The sequence below is a fragment of the Poromitra crassiceps genome, assembly GCF_964638095.1.
Source record: "Poromitra crassiceps genome assembly, chromosome: 10".
In the NCBI taxonomy this organism is placed as follows: Eukaryota; Metazoa; Chordata; class Actinopteri; order Beryciformes; family Melamphaidae; genus Poromitra; species Poromitra crassiceps.
Window position 1 is genome coordinate 29,317,274 of NC_139631.1, and position 19,125 is coordinate 29,336,398.

Below are 19,125 nucleotides of genomic sequence, written 5' to 3' on the forward strand. Positions count from 1 at the left end.
ATTTCCTTTGAATGGCGACACAATAAAGAACGTGCTGTACATTGTGATGTTTGATAAAGCTGGGATATAGAGGAGTGAAGTGGCTCAGCCCTGAATGTCCCTCTTGATAACCGAGGCACTGTAGCAAGAACGCTGCGGTGCTTGAATCAAGTAGGCAGTATTTTATATGAGATCATGACAGCCTGGGCACCGCAGGCCTTATTCTAATATGGGACTAAAGGGAATGGCACTGAGTTTGTATTATTTATCATATTTGACTATGTGGTTTGTTCATTTCATATCTAAAACAAACAGACAAATCAATCAAAACAAACATGCCTTCATAGAACAACACAGCGATTCATGTGCGCCTCCATGAATCACATGTCTCTGCTTCCAGTGAACAACACCTCTTATCAAACAGAGACACAAAGCATAGCAGAGCGAGAGGAGAAGCAGCGGTAAACCAGCAGTGGAGACTGGCGAGCGTCTGGCCCAACTCTAATCAAGGTGTTTTTGAACAAAAGCAAAAGCAGAACATACCTTCAGTCTGACACCGCTGTTTGAAAGAAAGAAGAGACGCTAAAATACATCGATGTCATAATCAACGCAAGTCAGGGAGAAGAGAGGAGAGAGAGACATGAGCGAAATGGACAAGATAAATCAATGTAAGGAAGGGGGGACTTTATCAGGAGAAAAGAACACGGCTACTGTACGGCCATTGAGGCTGCCACTGTCGGACACAGGGTATGACTTCTTCTCACCGGAGCCCCATAAGCAGATGGACTTCAAGCACCTAACATAAACGTTCAATCAGTCCTCCTCTGATTTGACAGTCTGGATGGGCAGTTGATTTATAGCATTTCATAGTCTGGCTAGCTATATATAATTACAACTTTATTATCCCAATTAAATCACTTGCTTGCCATGAGGACACATTGCCTGTGCGTGTGACGTTTGGAGTGATCGTCTCGTCGTGTGTGGGACAGAAGCATGATGGCGTTTCGACTTCCCCCTGATCCGACTACAAGCTTCCTCGGCTGCAATCTACAGCAGCAAAATGTCACGAGGATGCGGGGCCCACAGGACTGCACCAAACACAGGCCACTCGATACAGCTCGCTCATCAGCCAAGAGATTAAGTGAAGTAGGCAATCCAGCCACTCTGTCAAGCAGTCAGCCAGGTAGAGGCACAAAAGGAAACAGGGCCACTGCTAGTGCTGACCCTCTCCCAGTTTGCAGAAGATTGCCATTCCATCTCAATGCTGGCCATAATTCCGGCTTGCTAACAGCAGCTGGTACCTCTGCTACATCCAATTAGAGGCCGCCTGGATTCCCGGGGCAGGTTGCTAGGTAACGTCAACGGCACAGAGCGACACAGTTACAGCGGGAGACAGACGACAGGTGTGCAGGAAGATCAACGCCATCATAACCACTTACCTTTGGACCAATGATGACCAACACGTTCAGGGGGTCCTCACAATGCCACTCTGAAAGACACCAAACGTTGACAGCGATGACACAAGAGTTTGTGGAGACTCCACAAATAATTTTTGAAAATACTATTTGACCCAGGTCTATTGCCCTCTAGTGGTATCATATTACCACAATTGTGTGAAACAGGAATTAATAAAGGCCTCACTGATGTTGCTAATCAGACAGATAAAGTGTTTTTGTAGGGTGTTGGGGCAACATGAGTTGAGCTGCAACTCAACTGTGGAGATCCAACACCATTCTGTCATCTATACTATAACGGCAGATCTGTCTGCGTGTGTCAGTATGCTATCCTTCGCATATCTGGAGAACCGTTGGTCCGATCGACTTCAAGCTTGGGGACTGCACTGCTGGGAACCCGCCGGAGTCATAGCGCATAGTCATAGCGGCACCTACTGGCAACACAAAAAGTGGTTTATCTCAAGAACTGCTCGTCCGATCGACTTCAAACTTGGCGGGTATGCTGCTGGGGACCCAAGAAAGCGAATTTCAGCATGATGTGTGAAAGGGGGAAGGGGAGGGAGGGGAACGGGCACTGCACTGCACTAGTTTGTTTAATGTTGTTGCATGCAGCAGAGTCAGACTAGACTATCCTGTTCATATTGAGATCTAGTAGTGACTGAGGTAGCAATGGCATATAACCAGTTAGCAATTGTGGCCAGTGGATGAAGGCAATTGCATTCAGTTCCAAAGACTTCTCCAGGGCAGGAACAGTCAGAATGGCTTTGTACTTTAGGGGTTTACCTGTTCCACTTTTGGGGTTGAACCATTGAACAGACTTAAGCCGTCACAGGCCTATTTGTGGCATCCATCATTTACTCATCTGTTTCCTTTCTATAGAGGGTATGCACACCCACTGGAACACGCCCCCTCAATCGGGAATGAGTGCCAAAATGAGTGTCAAATTCCTCCCTGAGCAGCAGGTGTCAGTTATCTAGGCTGATTACTGCATTCAAGCTCAGTCTTGCTGTGACTCAGTGGGCGTGACCCCACAATGACTTCTGCCTCTGTGACATCACATGCATACCCTCTATTGTTTGTTACCTACAGTATATATATATACCGTTATATAAGAAATGGATAGTACACCTGAAAATACCATACTAGATACAGTAAGAGTCCACACACTAGATATTGCTCCAATGGTGTTTTATTACCACCACCACATACCTGAAAAGACCTCCACCAGATAGAGGGGGTCCTTGATTCTTCGCAGGCCACAGATCAACAGGAAGACATGCAGCTCATCCGCATCGTCGCTCCTCACACCTGGAGAGAGGCCAGACACACAGGCTGGTACAGACAGTATCAAAACACACTGCATAATGAACATCCCAACGACAGCGGCAGATAATGAAAGCAATACATCAGCCAAGGTCACGAGGACAAGAAGACAGCGGTGACTAATGTGCTCACATGACTCTCTGATCAGAGTTGGAACATTCAGCGGGGAGATCGTCTGCCAAAACCAGCGGAAGGTTGCAGCCTAATCAGTGCGTAATACCGCCATCATAACGACACAGCCTGTGCAAATGGATGACAATTTGCTCGGCGAAGAAGCCCCAGAGTAGAATTAGCCGACTCCGCATCGCACTACAGTACAACATCAAATGTTTTGGGAAACCAGGCATTTAATTCAAAGGCAGGCGAGACTAAAATGGGCTCTTTTTGCAGATCATTCACCTTTCATGTTCCATCCTGAGATTAGTGGCGATCTGGCAGACACACGGCGGTGCGCCACGCCAGCTGTAGCTGCACCTGCCCTCCCAACCACACGGCGGTGCACTACGCCAGCTGTAGCTGCACCTGCCCTCACGTCACGAGTCACGACCACCGTCAGCAAAGAGCGTGGAAGGAAAGAGACGACATCCGGCCATTTTTGGAAACAGAATGCGCCTCGCAGTGGTCAGCTGCGGTAGCGCTGGCCCCTATAATCAGCCTCTCTAAACAGTAACTCAACGGGAGTTGAACCTCGGGTCCTTTTCATTAGGTGTATCTTGAAAAAACTAAACAAAGAAAACGAAAAATTTTGCTTAGTTTCCACAATATGGTTGTTGTTTTACATCCCTGCACTACACCACTTCAATCAAGATTTGCAGTATGCCCGGAAAAGATGTGAATCCCCAAAGTTTAGAGTGTTCTCCCGTTGAGTTACTGTTTAGAGAGGCTGATTATAGTGGCCAGCGCTACCGCAGCTGACCACTGCGAGCCTGTGCGAGGTTCTTTTGGTGCTGTCACGCTTCCAAAAATAAAAAATGGCGGAGGCTGCTGGGCGCTGATGTTGCAATGGGGCAATATGGAGCTGTCATTTCTTTCCATAAAAGTTCTTTGCCGTCAGACAAAGGTCCTGACCCTAATAACTCAGCCATGCACTAATACTACTGCAACATGCTCAACCAGCCTGTCAGGGGCTGATTTCTCTTCTCTATTTCTTATTATACACCTTGTACAGGTAATTACATTTCCATAGGATTGAATATATAAGGAAGGTGTGAGTCAGGTGACATAGACCAGTCACACCTTTGCAATGGTGTTATGGCTTTTTGTTACTGAGAAACAGATGGGCAGCGGGTCGTGTAGGGAAGTTACCTAGAGGCTGAAGGGTTGCTAGTTGTAGGACTGACAGTACCCAATACTTCCCAAGTGCCCCTGAGCAAGGACAGCTAATGTAAATGTGCATCAATATTCTCCGAAGATGGATACTATGGATAACTTTGGTGCTGAGATAAAATGTGGTGTTACTTTGCCATTGTGACTGTGCCTGTAGAAATAAGTAATACATAAATCCTATATCCTCTATACAAACACACACATGCACGCACGCGCGCAGACACAAAGTCAAACTTACACACCTCGGTACCTGGATTTGAGTATAATAATAGATTCACACTAAGTTCAGTATGAAGGCAACATTTAAGGGTCAAGGTCTGTTGCCTCAGTATACAAGAACGCCACTTTAAAGAAACAAAAGCAGATCTATAACAGCTTGAAACAAGAGAGGGTTAACCACCCAAGTGTCAGCAAATCCATTTTTGATCCCTGACCTTCTCTGCTTGACACTGACCTGAATGGATGGATCATAAAATAGTTGAGACAATGAAACTCAATGCCATGGTTAGCAAAGCAATGCAGCACCGAAATGTATACCAATTTAAAAAAAAAGCCCAGAATAAAATGTATTTTCTAAGTGTCTGTGACAAACTGAGGCACACGGCATTTGGAAAATAATAGCATATAGACAGACACAAACAGGTGCTTAAAGCACAGTGACAGTGTACGTTGGTTGAAATCCCCGGCTGCCAGATAAGTCCAGCTCAGGAGGCTGAGGGAGCTCGTTTAATGCTATTAAACAGCATGGAGTCTGGCACTGACCCTGATCCTTAGGAGCCGACTGTCAAAAAAAAGCTCCTCATCTGTGGATGCATTGGATTTCCTTGCTGTGATTCGTGGGATGAGAATGCACATCGGCTAAGGTAAATACCCTCATCACTACCTCTGGACAAGCTGCAGAAAAGGATTGAGGATGTCTAGGAAAGCATAGCAGAGCACAGACCTGTCTAAATGAGCAAGACATTCAAGCTCAACAAAATAAAATAAAATAAATCCCTGGGAATTAAGAAACAATCTTTCCACAGGGGAAGAAAACAAATTGCACAAAACAAAATCATCTGTTGTGAGAGCAGCAAACCTTTATATCTCTCTCTCTCTCTTTGTTCATCTATGCGTTGTATGTATGCAAAACACATTTTTGTTCATCTGCCTTTGATTTTAGAAGGGCATTCTGCATAGCCCCCTAATGCTTATCAGTAACTCTGCGTGTGCGGGAGTGGACACAGAGCAGAGCCTGCAGGGAGTGGACACAGAGCAGAGCCTGCAGGGAGTGGACACAGAGCAGAGGCTGCAGGGAGTGGACACAGAGCAGAGCCTGCAGGGAGTGGACACAGAGCAGAGCCTGCAGGGAGTGGACACAGAGCAGGGAGTGGACACAGAGCAGAGGCTGCAGGGAGTGGACACAGAGCAGAGCCTGCAGGGAGTGGACAATATGAATCACAGCATGAAAAAGGACTTTGAACTAAATAAATCACAACTACAAAGGCAGCTACACAGGTGAAGTTGAATGCCAATTAGCAGCGATTCAGTTTCATATATAAGACAAACAGCTGGTGCCTTAATTACAGGTTCATCGGTGACAAAAACTGAAAAAATATTTTACCTGGCAAGAGAAAGAGTCACCAACAGGGACAGACGGATACTACACAACAGTTACTAACTATTGCTGAACCCCTGAGCAACAGAGAAAGTAACCACATCCAGACAAGTTTACATTTGGAAACCCGAAGGATGCCTCCAGACCCCAATGTGTTTTGTCAACTGTTAAACACTGTGGCAACGTGTCTGTTAAACACTGTGGCAAAGCGTAATGCTATGGGCAGCCATCATGTGGTGGGAGTCATACCCATAATTGCTCTGCATGGTCGTATACCTGCCAAGGAATATGAGGCCATTTTACAGGATAAGATGCCCCCTATGGTGCCAGTACAGTACTGTTCCCTGATGATATCCCCATACTACAAGAAGATAATGACCCGGCACACTGCGAACGAATTTCAAGTGTGGTTTCATGAACACCAGGATGAAGGCAAACGCCTCCCCAATCACCACTAAACATGAACTGAACCTTTGTGGAACTGTACCTAAGATTTCAACATTCTTCAAACCCGACAAGAAGTGGAGGCGTTTCTTCTTGAAGAATGGTCTAATACCCCAGCAGTACGCACATTTCAGGACTTGCATGGCAGGATTTCAAAGACTTAAAAGCTGTTCTGGGTGGTCCTCTTAGTTATTAGGTACTTCATCTTCACAGATTGTTAGGCGTTTCCATTATTTGATCCTCCCCTTGTACCGAACAACATCTAAAACACATAAAAGGTTCTGAATACCCTAAAAGAATTTAGGGACAAACTAAAGCCAGTTACACTTGGAACCCAAATCTCCTGTTAGATTATTCTTCAATGAAAGCAGTGGAATCGGATGGCTCTCATCATGGCTTTCCTTCACTCCATAGAAAACAAAAGAAGAGTGCGACACACAAAACGTCTATTTAGCATGTTGATGTTTGGGGTTGATGATGTCAATGTCACTCATCCTCTCCTTATTATAATCAATTCATACAACAACTTCAGTGAAGGCTTGAGGGAATTCCAGGATATTATATTATTATATATTCCTCACTACAGTGCGACTGCTCCGTGTTAGCGGACCCCCCGCTCTCTTTACCCCCTCACTCCTCAGTGCTCCGGCGCGCTGCTCCTCACTCCACTCGGCTGCTCTTCCCCGCCCAGCGCTCCTCGAACACTTGAACCCAGCGCCCCAAGATGCACAGCGGGGGGCCGCGCGCAACACGTACCGCGCCGCTTTCATGGACCGACAGCTTCTGGATCCCCACGCCTGTGCCTTCAGGGCTTACACGACACCCAAAGGAGAGAAACACACGCTCACAAACACAACACACGCAGTCAAGTATCGTCAATCAGGCAGCATGACTGCTCTGCCTCTGTCATGTTCTGAGGTGGAGGTCTTTGGGGGTGCCACTGCACCGCCTGGGCCACCTCAGAGTAGTTCTGTTCCTTCAGTCATTCTGAAGTTCAGAATAACTTTGAGTCCCTGCAGTCAAAGCTGCACACACCTTCAATACGCCTGAGCTGGCCTACATACAAATAGAGATTTCATTATTTAGTACATTTTTTGGTAATGATACATTATGTCACACACCGAATGGGGGAGTGAAAGACTTTTACTAAATCAATATGCTCCAATTTAACAAGAAGGTAACATAAAAGAAAAAGTAAAGTAAAGGGGAAAAAAGCAGTTCAGATCTGAGGATGGATAAGATGCAAGTGCCCCCTACTGTGCTGACAGTGTGTGTGTGTGAAGACGTGAGGAGGATGAGAGTTGACAGGGAAGAATACAGGTCGGTGCAGGAGTCCACTCTGTCAGATTGTATTGTTGTGTCTGAGGAGAACTGAAACACAACTGAAGTTATGAAGACTGAATAAGAACAATAATTGTAGGAGGTGACAAAAAGTGTCATTATGATTATGATGGGGAACTGGAACAGTTAATCTGGTAGGCAGCATGGGGTAAAGGCACCCACCAATGAAAAATAATAACACTGCTTGAAAAGTACAGGCTATGTACTGTCCCACGGCACGTTAGTGCCGGAGGTATAGAGCTAATTAATGATCAGTTAATTTGAAAGGAATCTCAGCTGCCTGGCTCCCTAGTTGGTGCCTGATCATCTCATATTATAAACAGACATAGAAGCACTGCTTATGCTAGTGTACAACAATGTGCTTATTATTATTAGAGAATTCTATAAGAAGGGATACGTCGGTAGGACTGTTCTTTATTACGTTATGAAACACATCTGACCCACATGACCAAGGTTGCGCAATTAGACTAATTGACTCATACAAATGAACACCTTCAGACCGCACCGTTGACAGCACACACACACACGCGCACACAGACTCAACAATGTTTACAGTCCTAAAAACAACTACAAGCCAGATTACAGTGGTTTCATCACATTTGGAGAAAAACACAATAGTGGCGACTCCCATTTCCAACTGTAACAAATGGGCCGGTGACGGTGGGCAATTAGTATTACTGGCACCAGTCGAGGATGGTGGTGACAAATGGCCGTGGTGTGGAGAGCTATTCATCAACTGCTGTGGCTCTCCCCAAGCGCTAATGTACCTGGGATGGACACCATCCTGCAATGTCCAATTGAAAGCCCGGGCCCTGTGTGCTGAAGGAGTAATGGCATATATTTACTGAGCTAGTCCAATAGGAGTTGGGAGAGAAATTGGTGGAGGAACACGAGTGTTTCTGGAGATTTAGCCTATAGACAAGATGCAACATAGGGACCCCCATCTTGATGCATCTAAATCAGTGTTTCCGAAACTTTTTTTTCTGGGGACCGTCTTTTTTTAAATTATAAACCATCACGACCCAATTCAAAATAAGCTTTAATCAATCCTGACAAGAGCGAATTTGTGCATAAATGAACGTTACTGAGCATTTTCTACTACAATTTCCGCATTACTTTATATTCTCTTGAATAGGTAAACCAGCCATTTCGAAGATATATACACCGTTTGAAAAGAAGCCTTGATAAGCAGATGGAAGTCTAATAGTCAGCTAATGTTGCACTGCCATAGCTTAAAGCCTAGTTCCTCATTGCGCGGCTCGCGAGACGCTGGCGGCTCTCGAAGCTTTAGTTGGCGGCTCTAAGAAATTGCATTCCCCCCCCCCTATATATATATATATATATATATATATATATATATATATATATATATATGTGTGTGTGTGTGTGTGTGTGTGTGTGTGTGTGTGTGTGTGTGTGTGTGTGTGTGTGTGTGTGTGTGTGTGTGTAAAACAATAATACACAAAAAAATGGTGGGCAGATGTGCTTGTTTGGGGTGGCTTTTGGTGTTTTGCGGTAAAAGTGGCTCTCCTATTGACTTTGTCCTGCCAGTGCGGCTCTCATCGAAGAAATAGTGAGGATCACTGGCTTAGAGTATACTGAGAGACGTGTGAGTTACTGTGTGTTAAACTTGAGTTACAGGGCTCACTATAATGTCAATAACAAGTCATCAATAACTACCCCACCCAACACACCCACCCCCACTGCAGCCGAAGTAAACCAACAGCCTATGGTAAATGATCAAAACAGGCTCAAATACATTTGAATTATGAAACATGTACATTATATATGTGTATACATTATTCTTTTTAAAATGTCCTATACAGTCTTGTTTGCAGTTGGAATTATTTTAATTAAAGGCATAAGTTCTATCAATTGAGTGAAATCAAATTGGCATCTGTGTGTATTTCTTTACACTTGTTCAGTTAAGTGGTCAAAGCCTGGAGTTTGGATACGTGAGTTTCCATGTCTAGCCATCAATTCCCTTATTATCAAGGAAACAAGCATTAAGTAAAAAACAGAAAAACAACAACAAAAACAAACAAAAAACGCTGTAACAGTACCTGTGCTCTTCAAGAATTCAGTCCAGCAGAATTTCTCAGTCGCCTCGGTCTTGATGCCTTTAAAACCAAGCAGCATGGATCATACAAGGCAAGGAACATGTACTGTAGCAAGTCATATTGGCTCCTAGCAAAGTTCCTGTATCAGAGCTGACATCCAGCTCATGTCTTGAATCATTGAGTCATTTTAGTGACTTAAGTACTTAAGTTCTAACAGAAGCCGCTACAATTTCTCCAATACTGTTCTTTTGTTAGTTATGTGACATCTCAAATTTTTGGAAAATAAATCAAAGTGGTTATGGTGAATAGATTCATATTTGATTATTTTCCAAAAAGCATGCGCTAAAGTGCAGTCTGCATTAATCAACAACAACAACCAGCACGGCATTCTGTGACTCCCTGTGATGACTGTGTAAAAAAGCACTACATATATTACTACCTGGTGACAGCCATACAGAAATACGCATCCACTGGTCCCTGGCCAGCCATGCAGCCGGCCGGCGGCTCTCCTCTAAACTACAGTATGAAGGGACACTATTTGCCAAACAAGGCTACTGGTGGGACACAGCACAGAATGCAAGAGCCAATGGCAAGAGCAAATACTAACTGTGTGCTGCAGAGAGTATGATAATGGAGGGGGGGGGGGGGGGGGGTGTCACAGCTGATTAATGCAACACTGCAATGAGAGTCAAGGATGCACAGCAACAGACAAGGGGATATTTCATCCTGCAGAGCTTACCTTGGGGCTGGACATAGATTTTACTGCTCTGGGAGAGCTATGGAGATAAAGCAGTGGAAAAGTCTAGTTAAAATAGCAATCAACACATAATAAATACATTGAAATGTTTTAAATAAAGCAATAACGGAAAGGCGACATTTTGCGCATACCAAATACATGTGGCTATTACTAGCGGGGTTACTTTCTTGTGATGGCCCGACGATGGATAAAGACAATTCGTGGTCTTAGTTGCTACTCTTCAAACTTGGCCTATTTGAACAGAATTACAAACTTCAAGGGCAAGTCAGGAAGGCAGTCTTTTCCTAAGTGACGGGGATGAGCCCACAAATTGAATCAGAGGGGATGGAAAGGGAACTGATTGTATGTTATCACACTAGATCCACCCCCGTATATATGTGTGTTTTCTGTCTCAATAAAACGCGTGGCAAATGCCTCTCAGTGTCTTGTCCTGGTTGCCTGCTGTCAGCACTAAATGACAGAGACAAAGCATGCCATTCGCCTCAATCTTCAGCCTACGGGTGGAATCTAATATGAGAATAAAACACAGTGATATTGTTTTAATGCCACACTATTATGGGATAGGGCCGGATATTGTGTTTGCCTAGTAAAAAAGCATTCAGTTTTATTTATTGCAGCTGTCAGGCCCCCGCTGTCAGTTGATGTGCGGTAAAGTGCAAAAAAAAAAAAAAAAACTCACTTGTTCAATGACCTAGATTTGTCTCGCTTTTGCTTTGTAATACGGGAAAGTAATCAAAATGAACAAAACGGTAAAAAGTCTGTCTAGTGTTGTCGACATTACATCCCATTTATAGTAGTTTTGTCAATCTGTTCAGGCCATCATAAACATGCTGGTGAACTATTAGACTAGAGTAAACGACAGACTGGAGTCAACATCATCCAATCTGCTGATGCTTATTACACTTAGTCTATGATAGGCAAGAATAGAAAGTAGTTTTATCATACCAAAAAAAACTCTGCCTCTTCTTTCAGTTTCTCAGTAAATGCAACAGCAAACCTGGTGTGAAAAGAAGAAACAAAAACAAACATTATCACCCCTGCAAGGGGCACACGTGTCATTGTGGTGAGAATTATCGTGTCTGATGTTGGTGACTGGTGAGTTTTACTTGGAAAATAAAATAGATATGTCAGTTTATGTGTTAACATTCTGTGTGCGGACTGGATTTTATTTTTCAAGTTGATCGGTGGTTTGTTCTGCACCTGCTCTACAGAGCGGATGTGCGTGCTCTACTTTCTTTTTCATTGATGGTGAGTTTGACCCTTTTCCCAGCCTTGAAAACAACAGCAGCTACATTAGTAACACCAACAGTAAAACACATAAGTCTGAAGGCTAAGACCGAGTAGGTGAGAGTGGAAAAGCTCCCTGCAGTTTGAGGGCAAAGGATTTAGAGATGTATATACTATGAATACAACAAAGAAAATAAAGGGAATGTTGAGCAAAGGACCGTGGGGTGTTTTTTCCTCTGTGTGTGTGTGTGTGTTATGGAATGGGTCAACAAGCTCTGGAGGGAGTGGTGAGTGAATTTCATGATCAAGGTTTGTGTGAAGAGGCATCAACAGCAGGAGGTGCGCTCATTTAGACTCCTGAAGTCATGGGACCCTGGATCGCACAAGTTCTCTCTGAAGGCAATTATCCCCTTAGCTTTACTAGATGGATGTCCTAGTGTCTTTAAAATCAGAATGAATGAAGACGCATGGGGTCTGACAATACAAAGCACAGGCACTGATAGTGATATGCCTGCTGTGTGCATGACTATTATTATTAATATTAAGCTGGGGGAGGAGAGAACACACAGCCTGGGGGATGGCCTGCATGGCAGATCTGTTCAATCTCGTTCTTTCATGCCAGTAATCCAGGCTGTGGAAGATCTCCTTTTCCCACAGATACTGTTCTGTTTAATATAGGAAGATCTTTTGCTGGGACATGTTATACATACTAGGTACAAAATAAACTGTACAGTATACACTCTAATATGCAATGAAACAATTTAAGCATTAGTGGAAAATGTCTTATCCTTTTTTTTAATTCTCTAAAAATGTTGTTCTATTGGTTTTATAGTAATCATTTTTTCTTACTTTCATATTATACATGTATGGTGTATATGCATGGATTTATCACAGAATTCATCAATATTTGATGCACAAGTGTTATCACCATCATACTATCACTCTGTTGGCTTGTGGGTTAGTGGTGTGTGACTTTTCCCCCACACCATCGCTATCTAAAAATGGTAATTTGTATCAATGTCACCTGGCTTTCAGCAGCACCTGCTCCATGACCACACGCTTCTGCTCAACTTTCACATCTTCATTGATGTCTGTTCCTCCAAAGATAACGCCAAAGGGTACCTGGATGTCTGGTGTAAAGGTTACACATAAAACAGAAAGGTCCTGACAATTGCACGATACTTGGGTAACAGATGTAGGTCTACCATTTAAGTTGACACTGGGCCAATAACAGTGAATAAATGACTGAAGGTGTGGAGAGATGAGAATGCTGCAGATCAGATATAGGGAGGAGGTTCACCTAAGAGAAGCCTGCCTGCTTTGAACAGATGGATGGCCACTGCACCCTCAAATGGTGGATTTTGAGCGACTAGGTTTGCCACCTCAGCTGAAGATCGGAATTCGGAGGCATCTCTGAGATCACACGTGTGACCTGCAGATTCAATGTGGGACCTACAATAAAATTAGAATGAGTTGATTCAGCATGGTGAAATACAAATCCAGTTCTCAAAGTGGGGTCCTTGAGGGGGAATCATTTATTTTCACTAGAATTCCAACCATAAGTAACACAATGACAGAATGACTGTGTCAGTTTAGGGGGTCCTTGGTGTGAAACACTTTGAGAACCACAGCTAGAATAGAATACAGGAAGGAACATGTGACTATAGGCCTATAGTCTATGACTGGAAGCACAGGAAGTAACGCTATGCTAGTTAAACAAATTGAGAGTTGCAATAACATCGACAACACATATGAAGACATTTATGCTTCTATTTGACTCATGGGCTAGCGTACTATAACTTATCCCCACATACTGGGGATCTTGATATCATGTTATCTGAGTTGCTGCCAGTTATTTTTGCCATCCTGTCTATATGCATTTGCAGTTGATTCACTGAACCCACTGAGCTGTCAAGGAGTCAGATTCACTTTTAAAATGAGGTAGCCATTCTGTATGTACTACACACACAATGTATAGGCTAACTAGTTAATGGCTGGCAACAGCTGCTGTAGCTATAGCTGCACTTCGCTATAAAAAACAAATTACCTTATTCTCTCAGCTGTAGTACAGTTCCCACTTTTTGGACTGAGACAGGCGAGAAAAAGTAATTTCATCTCTTCTTCACTAATGGCTAACTAGTCTACCGTACCGAGCTGACGGGTAACGTTAATGCATTCGTGGACACCACATGGATCCATACAGCTGCCCGAGCCTCTGTGTGCTGTTTTGTAACTCTGGCAAACTGAACTGCGCTCTCACATTTCCTGGACCCATAGCTGTCACATAACACGCTGGCTAAGCTAACAGCGAGCAACATTGGCATGCTTGTTGTTTACATGTCCAGGTCCGTCTCCTATGTGATCCCCTGGAAACAGGTGATGCTACAGAACACTGAACACATATATCGTTGGCCCATTTTGGGTATTATGTTTGGAGGTTCACCAAGTAAATTAGACCGAGCCAAGACTGAACACTGACTCAGGACAAACAGTACGAGCAATAATAACACACACAAAAAACGCCTCAAAAACCACTTCCTTCTCGAGAGCGCAGCCTCTGCGTAAAAGGAACAAATCTTTACAGTAAAGGGATTGACTGTTCACCCCGATCTGCAGGGCTGTGTCGTCCATCTGTGTTGTGTAGATCGTCTCTGGGGGAACGCGCAAACGCGATAACTTGTTGACTGAGCTCTCTCTGTCACGCGGTAGTGACACACTGACTGTTTTGACTTCCACTTCTTGTCTTGTGAGCAGCAGAGTATTGATTTGAGACACACCGAAGTAAACATTTCAGCGATCAACATTATTTAGGTTAATGGGGAACTTTGGGACGTGTTTCAACAATTAAAGGTATTGTATCACAAACTATTGTCAAGCTCGTGCTGATATTGTGAATCATCATGCTAAAGCTAGCTTACTTGAGGTTTTGTGTACCACAAAACAAAAGTGACACAGCTGAAGAAGGAAGCCCTCGTGCGCAGTTTAGTCGATAGGATCATTATCTTTTCTCTCTGTGTAAACAACGACAATAGTAGCAACGTTCACTTACCTGTTTCATCTCATCCTTATTTTCTGTGCAGGTTTGGAGTTTTCCAGTAACCCAGAGGGAAGTATCTCAAGCCATTGATAGGATGGCTAACAGGGATGCCAGTGAGAGCACCCCTCTTTTGGACTCAGGGTCTGTGAGCAGACCTGCACCATCAGTTTTCCAGGGCAGAAGACTGGCATGTGCAGGCATCCTGCTGGCTGAATCTTTAGAAAGGATTGCATTCTATGGCATCACATCCAACTTGGTTCTCTTCCTCAACAGTAGCCCCTTTTATTGGGAGGGCACTGAGGCAAGTCAGGCACCTCTGATGTTCATGGGGATTACTTACCTGATTTCACCATTTGGCGGTTGGTTGGCTGATGCGTACCTTGGAAAATTCTGGACAATTGCTGGTAGTTTGATCCTGTATTTCATTGGAATGCTGTTTTTCCCGTTCATTGCCCACGAAGACACCAGGATTGGCCTATGTGGCGACGAGTTGGCATTCCCAGTGCAACCTGCTGAGTGCCTGAACAATACCCCTCCAAGCAATATAACCTGCCCCAATCGGCCAGCGTACTGTGGGGTGGCGGTGTACAGTGGACTTATCTTAATTGCATTAGGTGTTGGTACCGTGAAGTCCAACATCACTCCATTTGGGGCAGATCAGGTAGAGTATAAAATGTCTCACATTCAAATCTCAAAATCTGTTTAAAATAAAGAGCCCCTGACAGCTGACATTGAGTTAATTGTGGGACAAAAGGTCTTAGAATGACATTATTTTCCTGGGATGGGCCTGTGTAAGATTAGGCACGCACTCAGTGTCACATCTTTGAGATCAGTCATACAGTGTGATTACTGTTGTACCATGACAGTTCAATTAGACGTGTACCCCTGCTGATCGTAACCATTGGAAATGAATTTGCCTCATGACAAATCGGTTGACGAATCGGAAGCTGGTGGTGACTGAAGAACATCCTGTCTCTGTCGCTGTCTGTCACTCACACTGACACACCGACACCAAGCCTTGACAAATATTTTGTTGGTAGTAAGAAGAAGTGAAAAACATCTGTTTTGTGACAGAACGTTAGACCGTAAGATTACCCAGAAGCCCCACCACAAGAACCAGTTACAGAAAAGAAATAAAGTTGAAAACAAAGACCTCATTGACAATGAGGTCTTTGTTTTTAACCAGGAGTTAGAGGGCATGCTCTTGTTGGGAAATTGTTTCAATTGCCATATGATCTGTGCAGTAAAATAGCCAGTGCAATGAGTGCATAATGAGAATTGTTTCAATTGTTGGGTCTAAAATATAAAGAGCCTGGGCTTCTACCCGCTCTATTTAGAAAGTGCCTTGAGATAACTCTTGTTATTTGGCACTATATAAATATAAAATTGATTGAGTGAGTGAGTAAACCTTTCAAAAAGGGTGTGACCGGTGACTTATTAGCATTGAGCATTTGAGCCCATTGCTGTCTTCATATAATTGTCACATGTTTCTGTCAATGCTTCATGGCCATGGGCCACATATTTTGAGCATGTTAAAACACACACAATACACAAGCAACATACACTGGAGCTACATTGTTTTTAAAAAAGGAGACAGAGAAGCAAGTAGTAGTAGCAGTGCACAATAGAAATACATCAGTGACATTTTTGTTTTTCTTTTCCTGAATATTGCACAATTTGAAGAGAGAGAGAGAGAGAAACATTTTCTACCACATATAGCTGTATTTGAGGCCATTTACACCTGGCGTTAACATGCGTTTTCTGCCATCAGATTGCAATCAAATTGCAATCAGATTGTGCTTGACCACATTAACCTGATTCCATTTACACCTGGCGTTAACATGCGTTTTCTGCCATCAGATTGCAATCTGATTGCAATCTGATGGCAGAAATGGTTGTCCTCTCAATCCGCATAAAGTTGCTGTATCCAGATTGAGAGGACACATTGCATTTACACTTGTGTTCAATGTGTACACAATGCGTCCCTGACCACCTCCGGAGGTGGTTTGGCCGATCAGATTGCAATCCTTCTTCAATGCGTTTTGGGGGTGTTTACACCTGGCATTTCAAGTGATAAAACACAATCTGATTGCAATCTGATCACAGAAAACGCATGTTAGCGACAGGTGTAAATGGCCTCTTTGTGTGACCAGGAATTCAATTCTGCGCCGCACAAGATTATTTTGTTTCGGAAGCTGTCTGAAACACATTTCTGTCTAAGAAATAATTGCACCCTCTCGCGATTTGGAAATGGCAGTAGTCATTTTTTTAATTTTTAATTTTTAATTTTTTGATTAATTGTGCAACCTGAGCATAATCGTGATCAAGCTCGAGTTGTACTCAGGCAGCAGTACGCCACACCAGACGGGCTGCTTCTGTGTAGCAGCTGGTGGAGAAGGAAGCCCTGATAGATGTTCAAGTAGGAATGAACTCAACGCAGGATTCAGGAGGGAGGAAACGCTTTTGTTATAATGGATGTTCACTGAATTTCAAGTGTGATCATGTTTGAGGGGAAACAAGATACAACCTCTGTATTTTACTGCCGGTGCAATGTCTGTCGATATGTGTAATATCTTTCAAACAGTCCTCCTGATGTATATCACACCTCTTTGGTGCTGAGCCAAACTCTGTGTATCACAGACATCTGCTTTGAGTAATGGCTCGCCACCATTCTTGTTGAATGCTCCCAACAAATGTATTTAGTTACATACTGCAGTGTAAGAATGATCAAGTAAAAACACCCTGCTGTTCAGTACGTAATATTATTTAAATAAAGTTACAAATGCAGGTGTTTGGAACACATGGCAACCAGGTGGTGAGTTTGAGTGCGGTGACGGATTTTTAGCAAGCTCCAGATTTATGCACAGCTTCAGCCTGTTAATGTGTCAGACCTACTTGACATTTATCTCCCAAATAATTAATTGTGCTTGACTGCTTGTACCCAAGCAGCTTTGCTGCACATAAAAAATCATCTCGTCGTCTTCTGGCATCGATCAGATCTTTTTTTTCTCTAAGGGGATAACTGCGTGTAAATGGCAAAATAGTAAAATAATATCATGAGCTTGCCTACATGAATTTTGACTAAATTGATCACAGTCTTGGCGAGTGGGGTGGTTGTAAGCTGATGGTGTGTAGGCTATAATGTAACAGTAGTTCTGTGGCAATGCTCAAAGGCCACAATAGGCAGATACAGAATTAGAACCAAGAAGTTGCTGTTTATCCCTCTGTGTCTTTTAGACAATGAATGCCACAAGCAAGCTAAGCAACTCTCCCTTTCCATCTGTCTCTAGGCAATGATAGAACTTTGACAAGAGTTCACCACTACCAATTACATTCTTCTCATCACACTAAACTACAGTGTTTTTCACTAGCGTCTATTAAGTCTTGAATGAACTGTGGTAGCCAATTGACCAACTAACCCTGACATCATCTGCCGTCTCCATCCCTTGCTATGCGACTCTAGGTTAAAGACAGAGGACCAGAGGCCACACGGCGATTCTTCAACTGGTTCTATTGGTGCATCAACTTGGGAGCCATCCTGTCCCTGGGAGGTGTGGCCTACATCCAGCAGAACATCAGCTTTGAGGTGGGCTATGCCATTCCGACCGTGTGCCTGGGGATCTCCTTCATCGTCTTCCTACTGGGCCGCACTGTCTTCATCAGCAAGCCTGCTGATGGCAGCGCCTTCACAGACATGTTCAAGATCCTGGGCTTCGCCTGCTGCTCCTCCCAGAGACCCAAGGAACCGAACCTGCTCCGGTGAGAAGCTCCCCACTCCACTGTGTGTGTCAGTCAGTTTATCATTATTATAGTGATGTGAAAAGGAATGCTATGCAGAGAAACTGAACAACTTGACAAACAGCATTCACAGAATACTTGTAGTAACATAACACCCAGTAATACCCAACACCCAATAATAGTGTAACACCCAGGCCTCTTCAACAGTCTCAATGGGAAGGCTCTTTACCAATCCTAAGGCCCACCCCCCTGTAGTTACTGTTGCTAGGTAGGACAAACCTTTCGCCTACAGCTGACAGTCAAACAAGAGTGTCAACCAAATGTTAATATCTCAAAAACGATGCACTGCGCCGTTGCTTATATTTTGACAATGTGAGTGAGAGCAGATGTAGTGGAAGGGTTTGATGTATAATAATAGTGTGTACGTTGTGTTAAAGTTGTGTGAACAGTCACTTTTAAAATGTGTGAATTTAGTAAAAACTAGAACGAGATGTTGCGTTAGAGCTGGGAAATTGGGTGTGTGAGGTCACAGTGACCTTGAACTTTGACTTTTAACCATCCAAATCTAATCAGTTCATCCTTGAGTCCAAGTCGTTGTTTGAGGCAAATTTGATGAAACTCCGTCAAGGCATTCCTGAGATATCACGTTAACAAGCTTGAAAATGGCGTTCGAGAGGTCACACTGACCTTGACCTTTGACCTCTGACCACCAAAATCTAATCAGTTCATCCTTGAGGCCAAGTCGATGTTTGAGGCAAATTTGATGAAATTCCGCCAAGGCATTCCTGAGATATCGCGTTAACAAGCTTGAAAATGGCGTTCGAGAGGTCACAGTGACCTTG

General features: G+C 43.7%; 2 protein-coding genes across 3 annotated transcripts in view; one reads left to right on the forward strand and one right to left on the reverse strand.

The window, feature by feature from the left end:
• Positions 1 to 13,888, reverse strand: part of glt1d1 (glycosyltransferase 1 domain containing 1) — a 22,600-nt gene extending 8,712 nt beyond the window's left edge. For both annotated transcript variants that reach the window (XM_083644756.1, XM_083644755.1), the window contains exons 1-8: positions 13,556 to 13,888; positions 12,809 to 12,960; positions 12,533 to 12,638; positions 11,227 to 11,278; positions 10,264 to 10,300; positions 9,528 to 9,584; positions 2,643 to 2,741; positions 1,419 to 1,468 (exon numbers count right to left, since the gene is read on the reverse strand). In XM_083644756.1, coding sequence (XP_083500882.1) covers positions 1,419 to 1,468; positions 2,643 to 2,741; positions 9,528 to 9,584; positions 10,264 to 10,300; positions 11,227 to 11,278; positions 12,533 to 12,638; positions 12,809 to 12,960; positions 13,556 to 13,623 — 621 coding nt within the window. In that variant the 5' untranslated portion in view covers positions 13,624 to 13,888. The remainder of the gene's footprint in view (positions 1 to 1,418; positions 1,469 to 2,642; positions 2,742 to 9,527; positions 9,585 to 10,263; positions 10,301 to 11,226; positions 11,279 to 12,532; positions 12,639 to 12,808; positions 12,961 to 13,555) is intronic.
• A 357-nt stretch (positions 13,889 to 14,245) lies between these two features.
• slc15a4 (solute carrier family 15 member 4) overlaps positions 14,246 to 19,125 on the forward strand; it is a 41,199-nt gene continuing 36,319 nt past the window's right edge. The window contains exons 1-3 of the mRNA XM_083644441.1: positions 14,246 to 14,358; positions 14,589 to 15,206; positions 18,009 to 18,304. Of these exons, the coding sequence (XP_083500567.1) occupies positions 14,640 to 15,206; positions 18,009 to 18,304 (863 nt within the window). The 5' untranslated portion in view covers positions 14,246 to 14,358; positions 14,589 to 14,639. The remainder of the gene's footprint in view (positions 14,359 to 14,588; positions 15,207 to 18,008; positions 18,305 to 19,125) is intronic.